Below are 27,850 nucleotides of genomic sequence, written 5' to 3'. Positions count from 1 at the left end.
TTTGAAGGGCAGAAAAAAGATACATAATTAATCTGAGGAAATCCTCACCTATCCTACCCTGCCATAAACTGTCAGCTCAAAATACATGTGACTCCTCCCCTTTTAATTAGCGTTTGCCCTCACCAAAGATGGCAAAAAAGCATGGTCTTCAGCGATAACAGTCGGGTGTTGTGTTTTTTTAAAAAAAAAAATGGCTGACGTCGTGACAAGCGTAGGTCACAGCCCTTAGCAAAGATGGCCGCGCAGTCCTCACTGGATTTAACTTCCCGGGGTTGATATCTACTTTCTTGCCAAGGTCCTGGGAAAGATGTCGGCGCCGCAACGAGGAAGACATTTTTCGCGCGTGCCGCCAATGAATGCCAAACCGGAAAGGATGGCACCCGTTGGATTTAATCCAGCGCCGGGCATGGGGATGGTTCGGCGAGGGATGAACACTCGCAACAAAGCCTTAGCGCTCGGGCTAGGAGTTGCCGCCGCAGGAATCTGTATCCTTTGGTAATCTGAGCGCCATGGCTGTCCGAAAGGGAAAAGCTTGCCGTGGGTCCAGTTCCGTTGCTTGCGTCTTTGGGCTTCAGTAACCTTAAATTGTCAGAGTTCTTGCGCGTTTTGCGATGGTTTAAAATCGGGGCGGGCGAGGGAGGAAATTCAGACCTCTTGCATGGTAAGCAGAACCCTGGGCCTGCAGATCTCCTAGAAAGGGATTGTTGTTTGTTCTAGTTCTCTCCCTGATTTTAGGAGGGGAGATCAAGATCTCCGCGTGGCGTTCGCCTATTTTGCCCTAGTTTTATTCTTGCAGTTACAACGACGCAAGAAATGACTGGCCGACAATTACTCTTCGAATGCCCTGGTCTGGGGAATCCTGAGTTTCTTCTTCTCTTAAGCCAAGCTTATCCACTACACCATCTTGAAATCTAGCAACGCCAGAATGTACTATAAATTTTCACAGTGAGTTGCATGAAGCCGGGAGTTTCCTTGTATGCTTTGGCTCCTAGGCTATAGGGAAGTAAAATGCATTGGTCCTAGCTAGATCCCAGCCTATTTCCTGGATCCAGATGGCTAAGAGCTTTTAGCTAGAATTTGCAGGTATTGAGGTGTTTTTTTTGACTGTTCAAGGGTATAAGAAGGGTTTTGAAATGTAAGCAAGTATTTAACTACATTTTAGTGGTTCTGTCTCCAGAATATGGGAGTCCATCATTTGTTCATACAGAATAGCTAATACTGTTGGATGACTCATCCAAACTTATTGGATCTCTCTCTCTCTCTCCCTCCACCCCCCCCCCCACCTCCAGGTTGACATGTTTTTTTGTTAAAGCATATCTGACATCAAGATTAACTTTTTTTTCTAGGAGAGGAAAATTTTGAAATGCAAATGATATTACCTTTCTTACTTTCTCTAGACTTTTCTTTTGCATCCAGTTTAGGGCAGAGATAGTGTCATAGTGCAATACCGCTTGATTGGTGGTAGAAATGATGTAAGATTTATTTAGTAGAGGCTAGTAGCATGCATACTGTAATTTTCCTGAGCTGTCATATGCAGATGTCTACACCATGTATGCTTTCTCCCAAGATGTCTTGCTGAATGAAGTAGAAACAGAAGCTGAAATCATGCGAGCACAGGCAGCAAAGACCTCATCAGATTGAGATTGAAAGAATTGAAGAATTACCCATTTTAGATGTTGAAAGTCAACATTCCTCTTTGTGCTCTCAGACCACTTGAGGATAAGTTACACAACACCATGGATAACACCCTGCATTTCAAAGTGTTCACTGATAACATATATTGCCATGTCTAAGCTATAAAAGCCATTTAACCCTTTTATCTGCTTTGTGAAACTCCAATAAACAAACTCAATGGTGGATAATTGTGTGTGAAAAGTTGTTTTAGGGTAGAACTCCAAACTGCCTGAGGAAGAAGGCTCAGAAATTTTATGTACTGTTTTAAAATACATTTTACATCTGAAAGAAGATAATGATTTATTTACCAGTAGTATAGGTGAACTCTTTGTGTTCCTCATATACATGTAACTTACCAAGGTGCCAGTTTTTTTCAGCATATTTATATTTATTAGAGCTGTATAAACTTCAAAGGGGTATTTCATTTCATTTTCATGGTGCTTTGGGGGAGAAAATAGACCTTCAAAGCTATTTTATGAAGTAACATTATCCCTACTAACCTACTTTTGATTTGTATTCTGTAGGTCCCTCCACCCCCACTCAGCTAAAACAAACACAAAATGCCTCAATAAGGTTACCAGTGTTGCTTCCACAATGCAAAGCACTGTTAACCATCTCAAATTCTAAATTCCTTGCAAAGAAGAAACATATTTATAAACATGACAGGAAGCAAAATTGTAATAAGACTCTTGCTCAAAGGATTAATTTTTAAATTTTTAAAACATTCTTACTTGGAACTGTATAAACTGTATATTATATCTGAATATAATACCTTTGAAGACTATTGACGTAAAGCGTGTAACAATTATATTTGAATTGTTCATTTCTTTTTCAGCAGCTAACTAACATTTATCTTTAATCAATGTATTTTAATCTTTAAATGTTTCCAAATTGGTAATTATTATTAGAACAGAACTATTTTATTACCCTGTTTTCCCCAAAATAAGACATCCCCTGATAATAAGCCCAAGCGCTTATTTCAGGGTTCAAAAAAATATAAGACAGGGTCTTATTTTCGGGGAAACACAGTACCTGTCCTGAAACACTCACCATCCACCTTGAGTAATCTGTTCAGAAGTATGAGAGGTAGTATGGAATAGATAAAAAGCGAGGTTGTGCCCAGAAAAACTTCTATGGATAGTGGCACAAAAAAACATTTTATTGATGAAAAATAATAGGCAAAAACAAATGGTTAATTTAATGCAAGATAGTAAAGTTTTGTCGATTCTAAAATAAAACCAAGAGAAGAACTGATGACAGAAGGATATAATTGTCAGTGATTCTTTTATTTACAATTATTAGAAAAGTAGACAAAAATATAATTTTGAATACTAATATTAATTTAAAATAGAATTATGTACAAATATGAACATGTAATTACTAAAATGCATAAACATTTATTGAAACTTGAAACAGAAGAACAAATAAGAGAATGTATAATAAAAGTGGATCAGAGGTGAGATAGGCCCCACTCCTGACCTTTCAGGAAGATAATCCTTGCCTTGCTTAGGGTACACAGAGCAGCATGCAGCCATAGGGCTGGCTAGCACACTGAAAGCCTTCCCCACCTTTTAATTAATTTTTAACATTCAATTTTATTCATACTTGCCTCTTTTACATTTTATGTACTGTTTTTATGTTTTAATATTTTATTTGTACACTGCCCAGAGTGACACTATGAGGGAGATGGGCGTTTTCAAAGTTTTTGGTTATAATATCCAAATGGAAGCTATTCACAACTTCACAAGCCCTTTCCTAATAAATGCCCATGTTGGACCCAATCCAATATGGGCACTGATTAGAGTTTTTTTTTTTAACCAAAATCTGCATTTATTACATGTTTTACACCGAATCATATGCTAATTAATCCCTGCTCCTAAAGTTTACAGCAATCTGCAACTCTTTTATTTAATCATCCAATAATTATATTTGTCATTGGATACTTGTAACTCCATATAATTTAAATTAAAAATACTACCCTTTGGAAACACTCTATTTATAACTAGTCATTGTAAAGCTTGTCTTTTCATTGAAACTTTTTTTTGTGTTTTGATAATTCTATTAGAATACCTTATCCTATAGAAAGTTTGCTCAGAATGATTTTTGAAAGTTATAAGCAGTGTCTACCGAATCCCACATTATACATTGTATTTGTTGCTATTTTAGATAAATAAGCCAATTTAACTTTCCAGAAAGTTGCAATGTTAGATTAACTCATCTATATTTTCTTATCCTCTTTCCATCCCTAAAAAGATAAGACCCCATTTTTTCAAAAGATAAATATTTGCTTAGCGTCTTCTAGCACAGAGGTTACACTTGGGATTACAGTATATTAGGTTTGAAAACAAACTAAAATCAGACTAATTCTATAATTAGCCAACTGCCCGACTATTAACTTGATTTCTGCTTTTAATGGGTTTAACATTAAAAAACTGAAATTTCTTTAAGGGTCCTAAAAATATGTGTCCATTATTATTGCTTTACAATCTTTTTGTTATTTAATTACCAAAAAATATAGACACTCCCTTACTTACGAACTTTAGAGTGACAAACTTTTACCCATACAAACAAACCTGTCACTGACTCCAGCCTAGAAGGTTCTACCGGTAAAAAATTGGTTAGTTTATGCATGCTGTGAGCCTTCCATCAAGAATATGGCAGTACCCCATACCCTTGGCCAGGAGCATGTTTGCCAGGCTCCACTGAGCCTTGACTGAGTGGAGCAGATATGGACATGAACATGCTTGAAACAGGGTCCTAAAACAGGGTCCAAACATCCCAGGAGAGAAGAGAATTTCTGAGGTACTTAAAAGTTGCCTCTACCTGAATGCTGACACAGGAGGGGTCTCTATCAGAGAAGAACAATTGACCTAGGTACATGCTTGGAGAGATTTAATGGCAGGGAAATGGGGTGGCATGAGAATGGGCATTAGAGCGGGGAGTCTCCCACTGCTGGGAAGCTCCCACCAAATTTGCTCCTGCTTATCCCTGTGGAGAATGAAATGGCATGGGCTGCCTATCGTTGCTTATGATCAAGACCAAAACGCGTACACCTCACCCTTTCGCTTGTGGATTGTACTGGTTATCTTGCTGGCAACTCTTTCCCAGTGAGGGTCCCAGTGGCCTACGGGATGTCTTTGCCCCAGTGGTTGAAATCTGAGCAAGTAAGTGAGCAGTGAGAGAAAGCACTGCTGCTTAAAAGGGCATTAAGGGGTTAGGCTTAATTTGCAATTGATCAGGTGAAGAAATGTAACAATATTTTTTTATACTTGGATGGACTTACGAAAAAGGCACTTAGTAATAGCCTCTTGGAACACAATCAGTTCATAAGTAGGGGACTGTAGCCGTTTCTGTAATAGCTACCATGATATTATACATTAAGGGGTTCTTGGCTACTTGGACTTAAAGGTACTTTGCTTTTCCCCAGACTATTTAGGATTTAGCAAGTGCATATATGAGTCACAATTCTATTAATGTGGAGCAAAAAATAGATAAGTGTCTTAAAATGTAAGCCTTTTCAGTTCAGATGATCCTCAAGGTAGCTTAGGCTAATGAGGTCAACCAAGGCATGAACTAATACATAATTTCAATTGAAAATCTCCAGGGAATGACTACAATGTTTAAATAAGACAATTCTGTTGTCCAACAGAATTAGTACCAGCACACTAATATTTTTCAGATATTAGAAATACATTAGTCACATGTAATTTTTAACAGCTTTGGCAAATCTGTTTATGCACATATTAAAATACTTCAGAAGCATCAAAAGTAACAATGTTTAATGAGGCTCAGAATATCTGAACACCCTCTTTCAAAGCAAAAGTGATTTCAGGAAGTGGGATTTCAAGGCAGGTATGGCAAAAGATCATGGCAAAGATCTTTGCCAAAGGAAGTGGTGAATAAGTTGATTCCTTGGAATTTCTTTGGATAAAGAGATTGCCCAGATGGCTGCTTCCCACTAGACTGCAGGACAGTGGTCTTCTATGGATTTGAGTGCTGGGATATGATGCGATTAGCCATCTTTCTCAAATCTGGTGGGACTTTTTAAAAGAAACTATGTTTGCAAGCCACACTTTTAGAAATTGCTTATTAACTATTTGTAAGCTATTAGAGACCTTCACAATGACAAGTTTGAAAATGACTGAGTTTACCTTTAATCATGAAAATTTTAATTGTAAGCTTAAGAATTCAAAGAATCTGAAATAAACAGCAAAATAGAAATAGGATTTTGATCCTAGAAAGTCCTAAATGGATTAAGGGTCCAGTTATAAAAAGATTTTGGAATTACTTGAGCACAAATAGCTTCTAATGGGAAATAGATTCTGATATGATTTTTACATGACATGATTAAAGAATTTTATGATTTCAAAAATTGACCATTAGAGGGGATCAAGATTTTTACGTAAAGATATAGAGGCTTGAAAGTTGGTTTATGTTTTAACAATAATGACATTAAAGGAGAATTTTGAAGAATGGAATCAGAACATGGTGGCCACAATATTAACATTATCAGTAATGATGTCTGCTTCTATTTATTTATTTATTATTATTTATTTATTTATTTATTAAATTTTTATACCGCCCTTCTCCCGAAGGACTCAGGGCGGTGTACAGCCAGCGATAAAACAAAATATATACAATTAAAACAACATTTAAAACAAAGCAAATTATAAAGGCCAATAAATTAAAATTTAGATTTTAAAATTTTAAAATATTAATAAACCCCAAATTTAAAATTCTACATTATTATGCCAGTCCCGCTTGAATAAATAGGTGTGTTTTAAGCTCACGACGGAAGGTCCGAAGATCAGGCACTTGACGTAGGCCAGGGGGAAGTTCATTCCAGAGCGTCGCTGCCCCACAGAAGGCCCTACTCCTGGGGCCGCCAGCTGACACTGTTTGGCGGACGGCACCTGAGAAGACCCTCTCTGTGAGGCGTCTGGTCGGTGGGAGGCAAAGGGTAACAGCAGGCGGTCCCGTAAGTACCCGGGTCCTAAGCCATGGAGCGCTTTAAAAGTGGTAACCAAAATCTTGAAGCGCACCCGAAAAACCACAGGAAGCCAGTGCAGACTACGGAGTAGTGATGTCACGTGGGAGCCACGAGCGGCTCCCATTACTACTCGCGCAGCCGCATTCTGGACGAACTGTAGCCTCCGGGTGCACCTCAAGGGCAGCCCCATGTAGAGAGCGTTGCAGTAATCCAACCTAGACGTAACCAGAGCGTGAGTGACCGTGCATAAGGCATCCCGGTCAAGGAAGGGACGCAACTGGCGGACCAAGCGAACTTGGTAAAAAGCCCTCCTGGAGACGGCCGCCAGATGTTCATCAAAGGACAGCCGTCCATCCAGGAGGACGCCCAAGTTGCAAACCACCTCCTTTGGGGCCACTAACTCGCCCCCAACAGTCAGCTGCGGATGCAGCTGACTGTACCGGGGTGCTGGCATCCACAGCCACTCCGTCTTGGAGGGATTGAGCTTGAATCTGTTTCTCCCCATCCAGACCCGTACAGCCTCCAAACACTGGGACAGCACTTCGACCGCTTCGTTGGGGTGGTCCGGGGTGGAAAAGTACAGCTGAGTGTCATCAGCGTACAGATGATAACTCACCCCGAAACCACTGATGACCTCACCCAGCGGCTTCATATAGATGTTGAACAGGGTAGGCGAGAGAATCGACCCCTGGGGCACCCCACAAGTGAGGCGCCTCGAGGACGACCTCTGCCCCCGTCAACACCGTCTGCGACCGGTCAGAGAGATAGGAGGAGAACCACCGATAAACGGTGCCCCCCACTCCCAATCCCTCCAACCGGCGCAGCAGGATACCATGGTCGATGGTATCAAAAGCCGCTGAGAGATCTAATAGGACCAAGGCAGAGGAACAGCCCCTGTCCCTGGCCCTCCAGAGGTCATCCACCAACGCGACCAAAGCCGTCTCCATGCTATAACCGGGTCGGAAGCCGGACTGGAACGGGTCTAGATAGACAGCTTCCTCCAGGTGCCGGGGGAGCTGCCATGCAACCACACTCTCTACAACCTTCGCCACAAAGCGAAGGTTGGAGACAGGACGATAGTTTCCCAAAATAGCTGGGTCCAGGGAAGGCTTCTTGAGGAGAGGTCTCACCACCGCCTCTTTCAAGGCGGCGGGGAAAACCCCCTCCACCAAAGAAGCATTTATAATCCCCTGGAGCCAGCCTCGTGTCACTTCCTGAGCAGCCAGCACTAACCAGGAAGGACACGGGTCCAGTAAACATGTAGTTGCATGTAACCTCCCCAGCAACCTGTCCACGTCCTCGAGAGCCACAGAATCAAACTCATCCCAAATAACCTCAACAAGACGCGACTCTGTCATCTCGGTCGGATCATCGCAATCTTGGTCCAAACTATCCCGAAGTTGAACGATTTTATCGTATAGATAACCGTTAAACTCCTCAGCTCGTCCCTGTAAGGGGTCATCCCGTCCCCCTTGATGAAGAAGGGAGCGGGTCACCCGAAACAAGGCGGCCGGGCGGTTATCTGCCGATGCAATGAGGGTGGAAACGTAGGAACGTTTCGCCTCCCTCATTGCCACTAGGTAGGTCTTAGTAAAAGACCTCACTAGTGTCCGATCAGCCTCGGAACGGCTAGACCTCCAAATACTCTCTAGGCGTCTTCTCCGGCGTTTCATCTCTCTCAGCTCCTCGGAAAACCTCTCTCTTCTATGGAGAGACTTACACGTAGTCCTTTACTTACAATCACAACCGAGCCCCAAATTTTTGTTGCTAAGCAAGACAGTTGTTAAGGCAGTTTTGCCCCATTTTGAGACTTCTTGCCACGGTTATTAATGAATTACTGCACTTATTTAATTAGTATCATGGTTGTTAAGAGAATCTGCCTTCCCACTGACTTTGTCAAAAGGTTGCCAAAGGCGATCACATGACCTTGGGACACTACAACTATCATGAGTCAGTTGCAAAGTGTCCGAATTTTGATCATGTGACCATGGGAATGCAGCGTGAAAAAATGTGGAAAATTGTCACGTCACTTTTTTTTTAGTACCATTTTAACATCGAATAGTCACTAAACAAAGGGTTCCGAGTCAAGGACTGCCTGTATGTTCAAAAGATATTATTGAAGAAATATCAGATATAGAAATAAATGTTATTTGACAAGATAAAAGATGCTATCAAAACTGACAGGCCAAGAAAATGATTTAGAACAGGGGCCCCCAACCATTTGGGTGCCAGGGACTGGTTGTGTGGAAAGAGGTTTTTCAAAGGACTGGAAAGGGCATGATTTCACGCACTGCCTGCATCCCACGCATACACAAATGAGGCTTCACTCATTTGCAGGGTCCGGTTTCTGGCACATCACAGACAGGTGCTGGTCCACCACAGCCCAAGGGTTGGGGATCCCTGATTTAGAGAAAGGTTTCACTGACTCTACAAAAGAAATTGGTTAAAGTTTGAAATTTAAAAGGGAAATACAAACAATAAACCAAAAGAGTGACCTAGATATTTTTTCTGTACTAGATTTTCAAAAGAGGTGTGATGAATATCTATGAAGGTGAGGTGAGGTGATAGATTACAGAAAAGCAGCAGATTCCTTCGAAGGAGGGAATGCCTTTGAAGAAAGGGGGCAAGACAAGAAACATCCACCACAGAGCTGGATTGTGGGAAGCGGAAATGATTTAGGATAGCCAGTCTCTAGATTAATCTCCCAATGTATGTCGATCAGTTTAGAGTAGCATAGGTTTAGTCTGGCAAAAATCTGCCTATACAGGGTAAGCAAATACAAGAATTGAACTTCAGTAATAGAGTTGTTAATGCCTGGAATGCACTACCAGACTCCGTGGTCTCATCCCAAAATTCCCAAAACTTTAACCTAAGACAGTGTACTGTTGACCTCACCCCATTCCTAAGAGGTCTGTAAGGGGCATGCATAAGAGCACCAGCATACTTACCATCCCTGTCCTAATGTTCCCTTTAGTTGTATTCATTTTATGTATTCAATTCGTGCTTATATTTATATATATATTATTTAATATGTATCTGACAAAACAAACAAACAAACAAATAAACTTTGGCTATTTTGTTTTGCTTTGTGTTGAGGCTAGGCCTGATGAAGCTTGAAAGCTTTGTATGACGGGATGCAGAAGAAATGAAGAGAAATAAAATCCTACAAGAATATTTGAACAAACTGAAGATTAACACTGATAGAAGTAAAAAGAAGGAATATAAAGATGAGTTTATTTGAAATAGTTAAAATAAGATACATTACTTCTAGCTACACTTTGTGGACTTTCTGCTGAAACTGTGACTGAAAAAAATAATGCTTTATGGAATAGATAACAGATGGGAAATTGCATAAAGTGATAAATATTTGTAACTTTAGAGAGGCTGAAGAGTTACTAAATTTTATACTTTTATGTTTTTTATACTCTTTATGTTTTGTTCTTTTTCTTCATTTTTCTTTGATTTTGTACTTTATTCTTTTTTAAAGTTTAGTTAGATTTTACTATTATAATCAATATTCTTAATAAAAATTATATAAGGGTGACTTGGGAAACTAGAAAAATAAACTTGACATTTAATATTTAGATGAGTCTACTTTTTTCTCCTTCAAATAGCAAAACAAAATTATCAAAGATTCTTATTGCACAGATCCCTACCCCTGAATTGTTGAGGTTTTCTATTAAGCAGAATTCTTGCAGGCTTTGGCAGTTCATTTCCAGGCCATAAACTTTTTGATGTGCTACTTTGACAACTGTATTGTTGGTCTTATTGTTCCTTATATATTTGGTGTAAGTGAATCATTAAACTAGCAATTGACTAGAAGCCAGACAAGGCATTTATCAAATGCATATTTCTTTAAAGCTCAAAGAAAGGAAATTTCTCTTTAATAGAAAATGTGTCATGTGCGGTTTGTTTGTAATTCAGATTTTAGAAGAAGGATTTCCCCCTCTTATTAGAAGGGACTCTAGAATATTCTCAGGTCTAGAATGATCAAGAGCTTAATTAGGGCAATTACAACTTAACCTTCTAATACTACCTCTCAGAGTGTATTTTGTAGGAACCAAAGAAGCAGGATTGAGCTCAATAGTACTCTATCACTTTTGTTCTTCCAAAGTGGAATAGAGGAATAAACCATTTTCAGAAGAATTACATACATGAGTATTCCCCCCTCCCCCTCCCCCTCCCCCAATTCAGGTACACCAGAATTCTTGGAGAGTAAATGACTCAAATGTTTGAAATGTGTGACAGTTCCTGCTTGTTGCTTTCATCCATTGCAAATTTCATCCATTTGTCTTTGTTGTTTCTGTTAGATTCTCTCCTATTCTTCTAAAGAGTTTTGATCATGAGATTGTTCCTCTTTGGTATATCCCAGCTATAGTAGTTTTAATAAATACATTTCTTTTACTGTGGAATGTGCCTTCTGCACCAAAGAGGTTTACTGTTAAAACAATTTTACTGGAAATGGGAGTAGCAAGAAAAAGTACAATGCTTTCTCAGATTGTGAAGAGATGCATTGTATGGTTCTTTCTCTTTTACTGGCCCATTTTATTCCCTTGGAAGTTCTACAGTGGAGGTGAATTAATCTATACTTACTCTACTATTACCATAAATTTTCTGTTTTTGTGCACATTTATCTATAACACCAAGGAAATGGAATACTAGCTTCTGTGGCTAGAAGTCTGCAAATAGCAATTTTTTTTGCCTCTGCCAAAAGCACTGTAGCACTAATGCTGATGTGCAGAACACTGGAAATCAACAGAGGGCTTAGTATGTGGGATCCCCTCTCAATGCAGGAACGCAGCATTCCTTGCTCTGAGAGGGGGATTCAAAACACCTTCTGGATCCTGCCCTCCAGAGGGCTAGCTTCCTAATAAAGCCTTTATTGTGCTAGTACCTGTCTTATTAACATAAATACTTGGGGGGGGGGAGGTAGGAGTCAATGCCATTATTTCCTACTTGCAATACTTGCTTTTCACTACCCGCTTATTTTTTTAATCTAAAAAGATTATGGAAGAAAAAAAATAGCTTTCCCAAAAGTTCTTGGTCTGAACACAACCTCAATGGGGAGCTCAGATTATAGTAGCAAGTATTGTACAGGGAAGACAGGGAAAAAAGGGTAAAAGAATCTAGACTGTTTTTGCTGAATTATGTTTATTTATTTTCATTGTTCACATTTTTTTATTTCTGCCAGGTTGGTGCTGCCTTATGCAATATCAACTTTCCTTTCAAAGCCCGTCTTTATATATTATGGTAGTTGTACAAAACCTCATGTACAAGGCTTTCACTCCAAAGTGCAGATATCCTTGTAAAAAAACTGGAACCTTAATCAAGGCAAAAATTTCCAAAAGTGCAGAAGAGATCAAGTAGACTGCCACTGCTTTTAGGGCTAAACTTGCAGCGGAATTAATGAGGAGAGGACCTAATTCCTTTAATACTAAGGCATACTCCTCTCCCATAAGACAGCTGCTTAAATATTTAGAGAAGCCTCAGGTGGCTTTGGTAATTAAGGAGAGCAAGTAAGATCTACTCTAGGTCTTGATCTCCCTCTTATCAAGGCACATAGATCAATAAATCTTGAAACATAAGGATTCCACTCTAGAGCATGAAAGATCTCATACAGCATACTTTGCTTCTATTTTAGCTGCATTCTTTTATAAGAGAAGCAGCAGAAAAGCATGCACGTCCTGGCATTTTTATGAGAAATCCTCCCAAATTGCAGGGGCTTAGCATCCCTTTGCATATCCAAAGCTTATACAGAAAAACTCAGTAGCACTGAAGTATTGTCATCGTTATTTGTTTGGTTCAGATAGAATTCTCAGGAGCATCAATTCTTCCCCTTTTATCAAAATATCTTTGCCATACTGAATAATAGTGACAGCCCTTATAAACAGAGCAAAAGGCATATGTTGCAGAAGGCCCTTTCATTCAATCCTTTTGAGGGTGGGCACCAGGTTGAGGTAGAATCCACAAAAGTATCCGCCAATGGTCTGGTTACTGAAGAAACAAAAATAATTGGTGAGAACAATGAATTTTAAATAGAAGGCACTTGATGTCTACTCTGATTGATGAAATGGACTTATTTAATGTGCTAAGCCATAAAAATGCATCATTTTGCAGGGGTTGATAATTTTTATTATTCAGATGTTACTATACTTCAACTCATAACATCCCTTGCTATTGGTATTGCTGGCTAGGGCTGAGCTAATTGAAGTTTTAATTCTGGAGCGTCACAAGTGGTGCACTCCTGGATTCACATGATATTTGAATCTTATTATTATGGTTTCCTATATTTGATTTATGGTTAGCACAGCATATGTGTGGTTTCTTTAATTTCTTTATCAAATTTATACACTTGCCCATCTCACTGATGTGACTCTGGGCTCTGTCTAGTAAAACTAACAAAACAATTTTTAAATAATTAAAAACAACTAACCTAATAACAACTTTTAAATAATTATTAAAACAATGAACTTAAAATGCATCAAATCCCACATACATTACTTCATAGGCTCCCTGTTATTGTAGGATCCCCAAGCCTGCTGGAAAAACCATTTTTAAAGAGATTTCTGGAATCCAATAGGGTTGAGGCTATATTCCAAAGAGTGGATGATATGGCAGAAAAGGCTTGTCTTCTGGGTGCCATCTTTAGCAGATGGGACCCGTAACATGCTTTTCCTGTCAGACCTAGACGGATGGCTAGCTGTAACCCAGAAGAGGTGTTACATATTATTAACATGTATCTAAGAAACCATGCTTAGTATATTCAGCCCAGACAGTCTAAGGAACATTTATATAATGACACAATTTCTTTAGCCAGAATTTGATATCTGAGAATTTCAGCTTCTATTCAGCTCCTATTCTATGCTATGCATAACTAGAAATTTGGAGAAAAGATTTCAAGTGTTATTAATGGACATAATTAGTCTAATCTCTCTTTTGAAATATTAAACATGGACTTGGTTGTCATATTTTGACAATTATAGCACGTTAATAAAGATGTATATTTACACCTGTGTTTTTATTTCTGAAACCTTTGAAAACTAGTGTGCTGTATTCAAGTTCTATTATTTGACTCTTATAGGATTCTTATCTATATTACATATTATGGTTCTGCATAGTAAGTTAGTTGTTTTAGACTGGATTTGGCATTTTTGTCCATCTATCAAGTCCTTCCCAAGGATCTACAATAGGCAGATATTGATTGATGGTATGAAAAGCATCATTGTAAAATACAATCTGTTTCAGGTAAAACTGACTTTTGCTATTGACTGATCACAAAATAGAAAAAATAATAAAAAATAAAGCAGTACTCTGGGATTATAGAATTCAAATAGACAAAACAGGCTTAACAATTATTGATAAGAGAAACAAGGAAGTCTGAATAGTGGATATGGCAGTACTTGGAGACAGCAGACTAGAAAAGAAAGAACTGGAGAAAAACAGAAACTAGAAAAATTATGGCAAAAGAAAGCAAAGATGTACCAATAGTAATAGGCTTGGGTGCAAAACTACTGCAGCACCACTTGAATATGGTTGACAAAATCATCACCAGTCAATAGCAAAAGGCAGCTTATTATTATATTTTTTATCTCACCTTTTATATATCTTAAGGCAGCAAACATACTTGTTCATGAGTAAGATCAGGTTTTGCCATGGCAGGCTTTTGATATGAACATTGCTGTCCAGAAGTTTGTTGTTTTCTGCTCTCTTTAAACAATCTAAAGATTTTTAAAACTTATTTTCCTAATTGCAATTTTTCCAAGTATTTTTATTGGCATTTTATGCACCCTCCTGTATCATTCCTCCTGCTCTCCTCGGAAGCCTGACAATGTTTATAATTGAGTTATAAAGTATTCTACAGTGGCTGCTGGCAAGTCTATACAGTATGAGCCATAATATATTATTGAAAGGATAATTTTACAAACCAGTAAATGTATTCTTAGATGTGGTTTAGATTTACTAGAGAGGTACAACAGATTATTCCCTTCTAATGACCAGCTTGTCCAGGCATTATTTGCCAAATGCTAATCAAATATTCTACCTCGTCCTTTTTGGTACCATATTTAACATTTTCTCTCTCTTTCAATTTTGTATCAAATTAGTCAGCTTAGCAAAAAAATTCTGGTTTGGCTAATTCATTCCTGGAATAATCGCATTTAGGAAGAATGATAGTGGATTTTGCAGTGGGAGAGAGGGGTCAAATTGCTCAGCCTGAAGAAAACAAGGTTCTGCTGTGTTGTAGTACAAGTCTGCATATATGCACTATCTGCATATATGATATTATCAGCATGTCCCAAAGGATCAGAGCTTGTGGCCCAAGGCTGTGGTGCAACTTTTATCATGTAGATGAAAATATCTGGATACCATGCATGGAGAAAGATTGATCTAATTTCTTCAAACAAGAAAAAGGCAAGCTGAGTTGCACAAGACCTGCCTGCCCAACAGAGGCTACTTAATCTCTGGCCCAGAGCAAACATTCTAGTGTTTCTCAAACTTAGCAATTTTAAGATGTGAGGATTTTAACTCCCAGAACTCCCAGTCAGCTGCTTGCCTAGTCCATTCCTTACCAGACATCCAATATCACTAGCAAACTTCACCCCTTTACTTTGTCGCTGTTCCTGGGAGGCAAGGTTGCTGCCACCCACAGAATTTCTCCTCATGATCCCTGGAGAGGTAATAATCACATTAATGCAAAGACAACTGTTAACAAAAATCAATATATAAGTGTAATATGGGAAGCTAACATCATTATACAATAGCACACACAATTACAATATGTATGTTATTTGCATTGGGATGGGGGGAGGTGTTAAAAAAAATCTCTCCCACCCATCCATCCTACCAAAATTTTAATCAAGATCGTTAGTTTCTTCTAATATTAGAAACAAGGAAACAGTTATTTTAACTACTGCTATGGGATGAGTGGGGGTGGTTAAAATCTCCTCACCTTTCAGGGATTTTATGTACCGTATCTGGAAACAGGTAAGTAAATGAATAGCTATACAATTCGTACATGAATGAGGCTAAAAGGATTTATCCCTAAAAAGTTGTCTTTGGTCACTATTAAAGTGTTTTCATAGAGATGAGGCCTATAGCCTTCTTATTTCATTGAAACAATTTTCCATAGATAGGTAGGCATTTATTTAAAATATGAAAGGTTCTCGGTTTACAGATATCCAGGAAATGCCTAGAGATTGTTAACAAAACAGCAGTGCTGAATTGTTTCCCACAAAACATTGAGCTGGTATACACAGAACCAGGGTGGGGCATACTGTGTAAGTTCTGTATCTCAGCCAACAAATCCTCTGTCTTGCACATTTGCAAAAAAAATCAAAACATAAAATACAAATTAGATGGACACGACCTTGTAAATGACCCTCACTCTGTCAAGGACTCATTGGAGTACTCATTTCTAAAGATCTAAGTGCCAGAGCCCACTGTAACAACATTGCCAGAAAGGCAATAAGAGCTTTTTTTTTATTTTGTCACAACAGTATACATAAGCATCAACATAAAAAAACAACACATCATATAAGCATATATGTAAACAAAAGTATGCAATAACTATATTAATTTGATATAATGAAAGGAAACAATAGGACAGGAACGGTAGGCACTTTTGTGCTCTTATGCACGCCCCTTATAGTCCTCTTAGGAATGGGGTGAGATTTTATTTTTTATTTATTTATTGATCACATTTGTATACCGCCCTATCTCCCGAGGGACTCAGGGCGGTTAACAGGCATATAAAAAGGACATATAAATACAGATTAAAACACAAATAAAAAACTTATTCTAACCAGCCTGATTACCAAAACCAATTAAAATCAATATAAAATTTAAAATTTCAAAAATTTAAAAATCTAAAAAAACCTAGTCCAGTCCTGCGCACCTAAATAAGTGTGTTTTAAGCTCACGACGGAAGGTTCTAAGGTCCGAGAGTTGGCGAAGTCCTGGGGGGAGCTCGTTCCAGAGGGCGGGAGCCCCCACAGAGAAGGCCCTTCCCCTGGGCGTCGCCAGGCAACACTGCCTAGCTGACGGCACCCTGAGGAGTCCCTCTCTGTGAGGCGCGCAGGTCGGTGAGAGGTATTCGGTAGCAGAAGGCGGTCCCGTAAATAGCCCGGCCCTATGCCATGGAGCGCTTTAAAGGTGGTCACCAACACCTTGAAGCGCACCCGGAAGGCCACAGGTAGCCAGTGCAGTCTGCGCAGGATAGGTGTCACCGGGGAGCCACGAGGGCTCCTTCTATCACCAGCGCAGCCGCATTCTGGACTAACTGCAGTCTCCGGATGCCCTTCAAGGGAGCCCCATGTAGAGAGCATTGCAGTAATCCAGGCGAGGCGTCACGAGGCGTGGTGACCGTGCATAGGGCATCCCGGTCCAGAAAGGCGCAACTGGCGTACCAGGCGAACCTGGTAAAAGCTCTCCTGGAGACGGCCGCCAAATGATCTTCAAAGGACAGCCGTTCATCCAGGAGGCGCCGTTACGCACCCTCTCCGTCGGGGCCAATGACTGCGCCCCAACAGTCAGCTGCGGTTGCAGCTGACTGTACCGGATACCGGCATCCACAGCCACTCTGTCTTGGAGGATTGAGCTTGAGCCTGTTTCTCCCCATCCAGACCCGTCGGCTTCCAGACACCGGGACAGCACTTCAATAGCTTCATTGGGGTGGCCGGTGTGGAAAAGTACAGCTGGGTGTCATCAGCGTACAGCTGGTACCTCACACGAAGCCACTGATGATCTCACCCAGTGGCTTCATATAGATGTTGAACAAAGGCGAGAGAATCGACCCTGCGGCACCACAAGTGAGGCGCCTCGGAGCCGACCTCTGCCCCCCCGTCAACACCGTCTGCGACCAATCGGAGAGATAGGAGGAGAACCACCGATAAACGGTGCCTCCCACTCCCAATCCCTCCAACCGGCGCAGCAGGATACCATGGTCGATGGTATCAAAAGCCGCTGAGAGGTCTAATAGGACCAGGGCAGAGGAACACCCCCTATCCCTGGCCCTCCAGAGATCATCCACCAACGCGACCAAAGCCGTCTCCGTGCTGTAACCGGGCCGGAAACCGGACTGGAACGGGTCTAGATAGACAGTTTCATCCAGGTGTAAGGGAAACTGATATGCCACCATACTCTCTACAACCTTCGCCGCAAAGCGAAGGTTGGAGACCGGACGATAATTACCGTCAATAGTAGACAGTTTTTGGTTGAAGTTTTTCGGATTTTGAGAAGAGACCACAGAGTCAGTCTGTTCCAAGCATTAACAACTGTTACAAAAGTCATATTTTCTGCAATCAAGATTGACTGATTGATGTTAACCTCATCTTGCGTAGCTTCTTCTCTGGTAATATTGTACTACTAACTAGAGCATACAAAACATTTGCTAGACCAATTCACAAATGCAGCTCATCTGTCTGGAACCTGCACTGCATATGATGCACATGATACCTAAGATGGCGCCGACGAAGGCTGCCTCGGTGAAATGCTCTCTAATTGTTTCTTTATTTCTAATTGTTCTCTGTGACTCACTACGGATTTCCTACTCACGAGACCATCTGCTAAAAATTAAGGAACATTTCTTTAAGGAGCAGCTTTCTTTAATCTCACCCCCACCTGTCTTTACAAACGCGGAGGAGATTCTAACACAGGAGGAGGCAATTCCCACGGAGCCATGGATTACTAAAAAAACCAAACGACAGAAACGAAGGAAACGAGGTAAACGATCTGGGATCTTAATCAAGCTAAGAACTCGCACTAAAACTCCTCTGCCTTCAATTTTCCTAACAAATATACGCTCACTTGCAAATAAGATGGATGAAATACTCCTCTTAAACAAATACTATTCTGATTTTCGCAATTCAGCAGTCCTATGCTTCTCTGAAACCTGGTTAAATGAATCAATTGAAAATAGCAGCCTGAACATTCCAGGATTTCAAATTGAACGATCAGACAGGATTCCAGAAACATCTGGTAAAAGAAAGGAGGAGGCTTATGCCTATATATTAATTCAACCTGGTGTCAAGATTTTAACATAATTTACAAATTCTGTGACAACAATTTAGAGACTCTAATTATCAACTGCAAACCTTACTATTCGCCTCGTGAATTTTCCTCATTTCTTCTAATTGCTGTTTATGTCCCACCACAAGCCTGTGTAAACGAGGCATTACGAACTCTAGCTGACCAAATCATGGAGGCTGAAGCCAAACACCCTGATTCACTGGCCATTGTTTTGGGAGATCTAAACAAGGCAAACTTAAGGAAAGAACTACCAAAATACTTTCAGCATGTCAATTGTCCCACCAGAGGCAAGAATACTCTAGACCACTGCTACACAACACTAAAAGATGCCTATCGGTCTTTACCACGTGCAGCTGTAGGACACTCTGATCATTGCATGATTCACCTTGTACCTGCTTACAGGCAAAGACTTAAAGCCATAAAACCAATAATTAAATCAGTGAAAACCTGGACGGAGGAATCAGAATTAAAGCTACAGGCATGTTTTGACTGCACTGATTGGAATATTTTTAAAGATACCTCTGCAGACCTGGATGAACTCACAGATACTGTAACATCATATGTCAGCTTCTGTGAAGACCTATGTGTACCTACAAGGAACTTGCGAATACACAGTAATAACAAACCTTGGTTTACACCTAAACTTAAGCAGCTACGACATTCCAAAGAGGAAGCCTACAGAAAAGGTGATAAAATGCTGTACAATCAGGCCAGAAATGCACTAACAAGGGAGATAAGAGCAGCAAAAAGAAGCTACTCTGAAAAGCTAAAGAATCAATTTTCAGCAAATGAACCAGCAAACATGTGGAAAACAAAAATATCACCGGCTATGGCAAACCTCCTTCCCAGGCTGAAGGTAATCAACAACTGGCAGATGACCTGAATGAGTTTTACTGCAGGTTTGAAAGGAAACTACAGCCACCTATCTCCACAACCCCCATCTCAGACACACCAACAACAGCCAAGCCTCCTACAACTGACCCCATTTCATTGGGTTCACAACCCCTAGTGATCACAGAAAAGGAAGTGCAGGACCTATTTCACAGACAAAAGCCAGGAAAAGCTCCAGGCCCAGACAAGATAACTCCTTCTTGCTTAAAAGTCTGTGCTGACCAATTGGCCCCCATCTACACCCATATTTTCAATAAATCACTAGAGATGTGCTATGTTCCTTCTTGCTTCAAACGCTCTACCATCATCCCAGTGCCGAAGAAGCCCACCATCAAGGAACTGAATGACTACAGACCAGTTGCTCTAACATCTGTAGTCATGAAAACCTTTGAAAGGCTAGTGCTTTCCTACCTGAAAACCATCACGAATCCGCTCTTCGACCCTTGCAATTTGCATACCGAGCAAATAGATCAACAGATGATGCTGTTAATATGGCTCTGCACTACATCCTACAACATCTTGAGTCTCCAAAGACCTATGCAAGGGTCCTTTTGTAGACTTTAGTTCAGCATTCAATACCATCATTCCAGACATTCTTCTAACTAAGCTAAACCAGCTACAGGTACCGGAACAGACTTGTAAGTGGATCACAAGCTTCCTAACAAACAGGAAGCAGCAGGTGAAGCTAAGCAAGATCACATCAAATACCTGTACAATTAGCACAGGGGGCCCCCAAGGCTGTGTGCTCTTCCCACTTCTCTTCTCTCTGTATACCAATGACTGCATCTCCAATGATCCATTTGTTAAGCTACTGAAGTTCGCAGATGACACAACAGTGATTGGTCTCATTCGAGACAATGACGAATCCGCATATAGACGAGAGGTCGAACGACTAGCCTTGTGGTGCAACCAAAACAATCTGGAACTGAACACACTCAAAACCGTAGAAATGGTGGTAGACTTTAGGAAAAACCCTTCCATACTTCCACCTCTCACAATACTTGACAACACAGTATCAACAGTAGAAACCTTCAAATTTCTGGGTTCTATCATATCGCAAGATCTCAAATGGACAGCTAACATCAAAAACATCATTAAAAAAGGACAACAAAGAATGTTCTTTCTGCGCCAACTCAGTAAGCTCAAACTGCCCAAGGAGCTGCTGATCCAATTCTACAGAGGAATTATTGAGTCTGTCATTTGCACCTCTATAACTGTCTGGTTCGGTTCTGCAACCCAACAAGAAAAACACAGACTTCAGAGGATAATTAGAACTGCAGAAAAAATAATTGCTACCAACTTGCCTTCCATTGAGGACCTGTATACTGCACGAATCAAGAAGAGGGCCGTGAAAATATTTGCAGATCCCTCGCATCCTGGACATAAACTGTTTCAACTCCTACCCTCAAAACGACGCTATAGAGCACTGCACACCAGAACAACTAGACACAAGAACAGTTTTTTCCCGAAGGCCATCACTCTGCTAAACAAATAATTCCCTCAACACTGTCAGACTATTTACTGAATCTGCACTACTATTAATCGTTTCATAGTTCCCATCACCAATCTCTTTCCACTTATGACTGTATGACTATAACTTGTTGCTGGCAATCCTTATGATTTATATTGATATATTGATCATCAATTGTGTTGTAAATGTTGTACCTTGATGAACGTATCTTTTCTTTTATGTACACTGAGAGCATATGCACCAAGACAAATTCCTTGTGTGTCCAATCACACTTGGCCAATAAAATTCTATTCTATTCTATTCTATTCTATTCTATTCTATTCTATTCTATTCTATTCTATTCTATTCTATTCTATATTGGACATTAATACAATTGAGAGAGTCCAGAGATATTTCACGAGAAGAGTCCTCTATTCCTCTAGCCACAATAAAATACCTTATGTCACCAGACTTGAAATTTTGGGCTTAGACAATTTAGAACTACGCTGACTTCGGTCAGACCTAAGCGTAGTACATAAAATTATCTGTCACAATGTCCTACGTGTCAATGACTTCTTCAGCTTCATCCGCAACAATACATGAGGACACAAAAGATATAAACTTAAGGTAAATCACTCCAAACTCGATTGCAGAAAATATGACTTCAGTAACAGAGTGGTTGATGCCTGGAATGCACTACCTGACTCCGTGGTTTCTTTTCCAAACCCCCAAAACTTAGACTGTCTACTATTGACCTCACCCTATTCCTAAGAGGTCTGTAAAGGGTGTGCATAAGTGCACCAGCGTGCCTACTGTCCCTGTCCTAATGTTCCTTTTTACTCTTACTCTTTTCATGTATTCAGATTACGTTTATACTTTTACTTCTTATCTTATAAATGCTTGACAAATAAAATAAATAATAAAAATAAATGTATTCCTTTATCCACCAAGAACATTTTCCAAAGTGCCACAAGACACTTCCTCATTTAAATAGGCTTATTGAAATTTGCCTTACAACTACTGTAGATTAGTCAATTAAGTCTGTAGCATGCTTGCATGCACATAGCATGGAGGCAAGAAAGCATTTACCTTGAGGCTGTGTTGTGTCTGAGCGCTGTAGGCTGCTGCGCCTCAGGGGATTGGAGCTGCCCTTAGAGAGGCGGCGTTGGCGACTAGACAGAACGGTTGCAGGTGATACAATTCCAGCAGGGGGCACTTTGCCAAGGCGGGTATAAAGGTCCACAATTTCCTGTTTTTGCTGGGCCTGCAGCTGTTCTACTTCAGAAAGATGCCTGAGAGAAGAACAGAAAAAAAGGGATTATTACTGAATGGAGTAGGGGGGAAATTATTTACTGCCACGTAGTACCAAGACTACTCACTTCTGACGCAAGGCTTGTACTTCGACACAGACATCATCATCTTCTGTGCTGTCTGAATCATCACTGCTGGGGTAGGAAGGGCTGTGCATATAATTCATCCAAACAGTGCTGCTATGAGGGGATTCTCCTTCGCCCTCTCCTTCTGCTACAGGAGTGGTGCCCTCCTCGCCTTCCTGCACAGGCGTTTCACCAGGAGATCCAGTATCAGATTCGGAGGTACTTGAGGTGTCAGGTCCATTGCCTTTGGGGGAGGATTCTGATGGGATATTCCGTGTGGGTGTCACCTGGAAACGGCCCAGGATTTGTGGCTTGGGCTCTCCTGGTGAAGAAAAACAAAATATGAGGAGGGCAAATCTTCCTGTAGAGCAATATTTTTCAAACTTGGCAACTTTAAGATGTGTGGACACATACCCCTAGAATTCCGCTCTAAATGTTACAGTTACCAGCCACTGCTTACTGGATATCATGAAGCCCAAGCAATGCTACTTAAAGTCACTGGACAACCTATGTATGCTTTTCTCCCATGTGGGATGCGGAGAGGCTCACGCTATGTCTCCTTGTATGAAGTATCAAAAGGAACAAGTTAACCATGGTAAGACTTTGTTATGGTCATAGAACTATAGTTCCATGAAATCTATGGCCCCAAACAAATAACAGAGAGCCAAGCAAAGGAAATACAACTGGTACTTTTGCCTCCCATTTCATTTGGTTGATGCCCTGGCTGTGGCTCATTTTGAAAGCTGGTGAAAGGCTACGGCTTATACGGTGCTTATATACATGCTTCCATAAGCGCGGTAAGCCAAAGTTTCAAGGAGATGGATACATTTGGATCTCAGTTTGTCAGTGTCAAAGAAAATCAAAATAAAAGCAAAAGGGCTAGCTCAGATCCCCCTCTCCCTCCTTTACCGTGCCTGGGAGAGTAATAAAGCAGGAAGGTATGGTTTTAGAACTTTTCCACCATTCCACAAGTCTACTGAGTACAGCAGCAGCCTTGTGCCACCTGCAGCAACAAAAAAACTAACTACTGAGTCAACTGATACTGGAAGAGAAAGGCATCAGAGAAGACTTCTCAGGGACTGGAAGGGACATTCTTGCAGCCTGCCATAGCCAATATTACCAGTCAGACTACCCATTAAGGTTACTTAACCACATCAACAAAATGGATGCAGTCAAGCATGTGGAGTGAATTTGCACACTTTGCAACTGTTGGATGGTACTCTCTTAGGAAGGGAACACAGTTTTATATCAGTATAGCTAAGAACAATTTAAGCCTAATGCATATTATTTGTAGAAGGGAGCGCAATGTAGCATTGTGATGCAAAACTTGCCCCTTTTGAACAATGTATGTATCACCACATCTGGCATTGTGCTGATTTTAAGCTATCCACGATGGATGCTGCTCTGAGTCATGAATTTGCACCATAGCTACTTGTAGAGGGCTTCAAATTTCCTGCTCCAATTCTACTGAAACACATCTTACCTTCACTGAGGGTTGTATGTTCAGCAGAGGAACCATTGGAGGTAGACTGATCTGATACAGTTAATTGTGTTCCAGACGAGGAAGAAGCAGGAGCTACCTGTGGAGAAAAAGAAATAAATCAATAGAGAATTTCCTACTTTTGGTTCATTCACCATACAGTGGAATTCCAGTTTATTTCTTCAAGAGATGTCTGTGTTATCCATTGATAATTCATTAAATCAGAAGATTAACCTGCAATTCAGGCAGTGCTAAAATAATGTACATCTCACCCTAATATGGAGAAACTGCTACAATCAGGAATTCTCAGTCAATATTTAACTGAGGTTCCTATGGAGCTGAGGTAAAGCTTCCAAGAAATGTTCCTCTGGTATAATAAAAAGAATCCCTATGCCCATTGTTAAAATTGCTAGCTTTTGATGACTAAATATAATACAAGCATTCACTATTCCCTAAAATGAACAAACTTCCATTTAGCAATGTCCCCATTTGTGTTCATAATTAATACATTTCAACAATATCTTAGAAATGAGGCATAAGGATACAAGAGAGCCTCTTGTTTTCCCCCATTGATAGTTACACAAGATATTTGATTCAAAAGACTTACTGGATGGTTGTCAGAATTCCCAGCAACTGAGGTGACTGGAATTGCCTTAGAGCCTGGAGACACCACTGGGCCCAACATCCCATTGGCTAAGTGGACTGGTTTCGGGGAACACACCAGCTCAGGATAGATAAAGCGTACGGTACTTGGGCTTGGTGGACACAGAACTGATGGCTGTGGGACTGGCGAGGTATAGAGAGGCCCTGTCTGGGCAGTCCCTCCAGATACAACTGGGAGAAGTGAATGGGCCATACTCATCATAGCCAGAGAGAAGACATTGGCAAAGGAGAACAAAGGGGAAGTAGAAGTAGACCACATGGGGATAGCTGGTGCATGCACAGCAGGGCCAATGGATGCGGCAGTGGAAGAGGTAAGGGGTAATGTGGGGAGAACAGAACTTGGCGTAGAAATTGGTTGCGGAATGGGGACAAGGTAAGATGGTGTGGTAGGAGTCCCTGGATACATATGGTAGGTTGGCCAGGTCTGTCCAGGTGTACTGGTGACGCCTGTAAGGAAAAAGGCAAGTTGGCAGGTCAGTTGGTCCTAGAAGCAAAGGAAGGGAAATCAGCTGTATCTCACTCCTTATGTAATAGCATTGCAGAAATCTTTCCCCATATTTGCAGAGCAGATGGACCCAGTTCATTTTGTTCTCTCCAATCACCAATCAGCTTTATTTTTTAATTAATATTAAGTAAATTGTTTGCCCTGCTTTTTCCCTCAATGTCCATATTTTGCATCTTGGGAAACTAAAATATGTGATGAATTTGGCATGGCTGCTTATATATTGATTGATTCTGGATAACACCTTTTATTTCAAAAGGTTTAAAATATTTTAAAAAGAAATAGGGGAATGGGAGACTAGTATAAGATAGAGTGGGAGACATAATGTATTGTGTTATATAATTCACTTATTTTCCCCACATTATTGGGATTACAAAAAATCTTGCCCCTGCCCAGATCATAAATAAGTAAACCATTTACAAGTTTTTCCAAATTCAGTTTCTCTCTTTCTGTTTTCTTTAAAGCATGCTTCATGCAGATATTAGACTCCTCCAGATTATCCCTTTATTGTTGAATTATCTTATATCATTATCACCAGCACTACTATGATCCAGTAACTTTTTCTCAGCCCAATCCACCCACAGGGTTGTTGATGGGAAAGTAGGAAGTGGTGATATTATATATACCACCTTGTGTGGTACAACATAAAGGCAGGAAATAATAGTTGTCATCATCACTATCATCTTAGATATCTAGCCAGTGTCCAGCATTTTATATTGCTGAATAAAGATCCTTCACAATAGCAAGCCTGGTTAGCTTCCCTGAATGCTGTCTACTCAAATAGTATTTTACAACTACCGGTAGAAGTAACCACAACCAATCAGTTTTACCTGCAGATGTAGTTGAGAACACTGGTTGCCCAAAGTTTTGGGATGTTGGGGGGACGGTGAGGCTAAAAGGATCATTCTCAGAATTTGCTTCCACCATTGAAGTATGGCTAGGTGATGACACAGGCTGTCCTGAGCTAAGGCAACCAAAATCTGTAAAAAGTTGAATTCTTAGGATACATATTTAGATCTTTTACTACAGATTAGCATTCCTTAATGAATATCCTATAAGGGTGAGTCTTCCATCTTTTCTAATTTTCAGGTTTGCTAACATTACTCATATTATTTTTGACAAAGTATAGTATTCAATCATGATACCTTCTTTTCTCGTCTTTTGACACCCATTTGTAAACAGCAGAAAGCAGATAAACTCTGTTTTAATTTTTATTAAAACCTTGAGAATTGGCAATTGCAGCCTAACGTAAAAGTTTACACTTAGTATTAAATAATTCTGAATTTACAAATATATTTTGGGTACCCAAAATGAATGGCATTTATAGTGCTTCTGCATAAAAAAATACTATTACCGTACTTATTCCAAGTATTCTTTGTTTCAGCAATATAATCAAGAAAAATTGACAGCATATGAAAACATATCATTCTTTTGTTAATTCCCTAAGAATCTACACTTTTTTGAAAATAATAGAATCCTAGGGAGAACCATAATTCTCTGAATATATCAATAGCTGACTATTAAATTTTGGAAAGACTTATCCTTTCATTCTTATAAATAATGAAGACTAGTAGGAATATTATTATTTTGGCTTAAGTTCTCACAGGACTTCAGTCCTATTTCCTTTCTGATTGCCTGTTTCAGTATCTCAGAGATCAGACCCAGTAAATGAAATAACTTTTCAAGTAGGAAGTGAAAAGTAATATGAGTTAAGCAAAGGTTGGATTACATACCACTAAGTGATGAGGATGAGGAGATGGAACAAGAGAGGTCTTGCAGTGGCAGCTCAGCCTAAAAGAAAACATGAAAAAGGTAAAAGAAATGAATAATCATATAATAGATAATGAAGAGAGATCTTTCTGACCATGTAAAGAATGCTCTATCCTTTTTACCCATTATGTATTTGGGATTAATGGAAGAAAATCTTATTCGGGGTCCAGCTGACAAATCTGAATTCTTCTCATAACAAAGTACCTTAGTGAAAGTGGCCTCAGCATTTTAAGATATTGTAGGATGCATGAAGGAAAAGCCAAAGGAAAGATGGCTTATCTCTGAAGATCTGTAAGTGTGCTCAGCTGACCAAATAGAGGAGGAGATGCACCCACTACTCATTTGAAAGGTAACAAAAATGAGCATTTCTGGATGCTAAATAAATATTTTCTATCCTAATTCTCAACCAGCAAAGATCTGAAACTCACTGAGGGAGCGTTAGTAGTTGAAATAGGAGATACACATTGCACATCAGGCTTGCCCAGAGCCCCCTGTTCTTTGTTCAACTTATCCTTCTGGAGTAGTGCTTCTACACGCAGGATAATATCATGAATTCCCTGGATGAAATGTTCTTGTTCAGATTTCAGGATAAATTCCTTGGCAACCTAGAAAGCCAGAGGCACAGTCAAAACCAAAATTAGGGAGGTCACATCCTGCCCACAGTTCCTACTGGTATAGATAATGTGAATACAAAAAATCAACATCCATACCATGACAGCTGCGATTTCCTCGGGATTGTCGCCATCCAGGTCAAATTTGAAGGTGACCATCTTGTTATTATATGTCTGTAGTTGACACTCAACTACTTGATCATTCTGATTTGGCATCTACAGAAATTGGGGGATTAATGTTAGGGTTTCTGCTAGCATGTGCAAGCAACACACATAGACACAGACACAGGCACACACACCCAGTAGGGAATCCAGCCTTCTTGATGGGCTTCAAACTTTGCAAAATAGAAAGAGGTTTACACCTTTTCCTTATCTATCCCTTCCACTACTTGTTAAAACATGGATGATTTGGAGCGGAA

The 27,850-nt window shown here is 40.1% G+C and overlaps 1 protein-coding gene across 3 annotated transcripts in view; it reads right to left on the bottom strand.

The window, feature by feature from the left end:
* Window positions 1-11,803: 11,803 nt before the first annotated feature.
* Window positions 11,804-27,850, bottom strand: part of WNK4 (WNK lysine deficient protein kinase 4) — a 48,104-nt gene continuing 32,057 nt past the window's right edge. The window contains exons 12-21 of one of the 3 annotated variants that reach the window (XM_058183172.1): window positions 27,531-27,647; window positions 27,249-27,425; window positions 26,784-26,841; window positions 25,881-26,030; window positions 24,493-24,995; window positions 23,889-23,985; window positions 22,409-22,727; window positions 22,119-22,321; window positions 15,232-15,329; window positions 11,805-12,658 (exon numbers count right to left, since the gene is read on the bottom strand). In XM_058183172.1, the coding sequence (XP_058039155.1) occupies window positions 12,656-12,658; window positions 15,232-15,329; window positions 22,119-22,321; window positions 22,409-22,727; window positions 23,889-23,985; window positions 24,493-24,995; window positions 25,881-26,030; window positions 26,784-26,841; window positions 27,249-27,425; window positions 27,531-27,647 (1,725 nt within the window). In that variant the 3' untranslated portion in view covers window positions 11,805-12,655. Of the gene's footprint in view, window positions 12,659-15,231; window positions 15,330-22,118; window positions 22,322-22,408; window positions 22,728-23,888; window positions 23,986-24,492; window positions 24,996-25,880; window positions 26,031-26,783; window positions 26,842-27,248; window positions 27,426-27,530; window positions 27,648-27,850 lie in introns of all 3 variants that reach the window. The other 2 variants (XM_058183173.1, XM_058183174.1) reach the window with 2 other exon arrangements.

The sequence above is a fragment of the Ahaetulla prasina genome, chromosome 4 (assembly GCF_028640845.1).
Source record: "Ahaetulla prasina isolate Xishuangbanna chromosome 4, ASM2864084v1, whole genome shotgun sequence".
NCBI classification, from domain to species: Eukaryota; Metazoa; Chordata; class Lepidosauria; order Squamata; family Colubridae; genus Ahaetulla; species Ahaetulla prasina.
The sequence above is the reverse complement of the archived record's forward strand: the minus strand, read 5'-3'. Positions and strand labels throughout refer to the sequence as shown.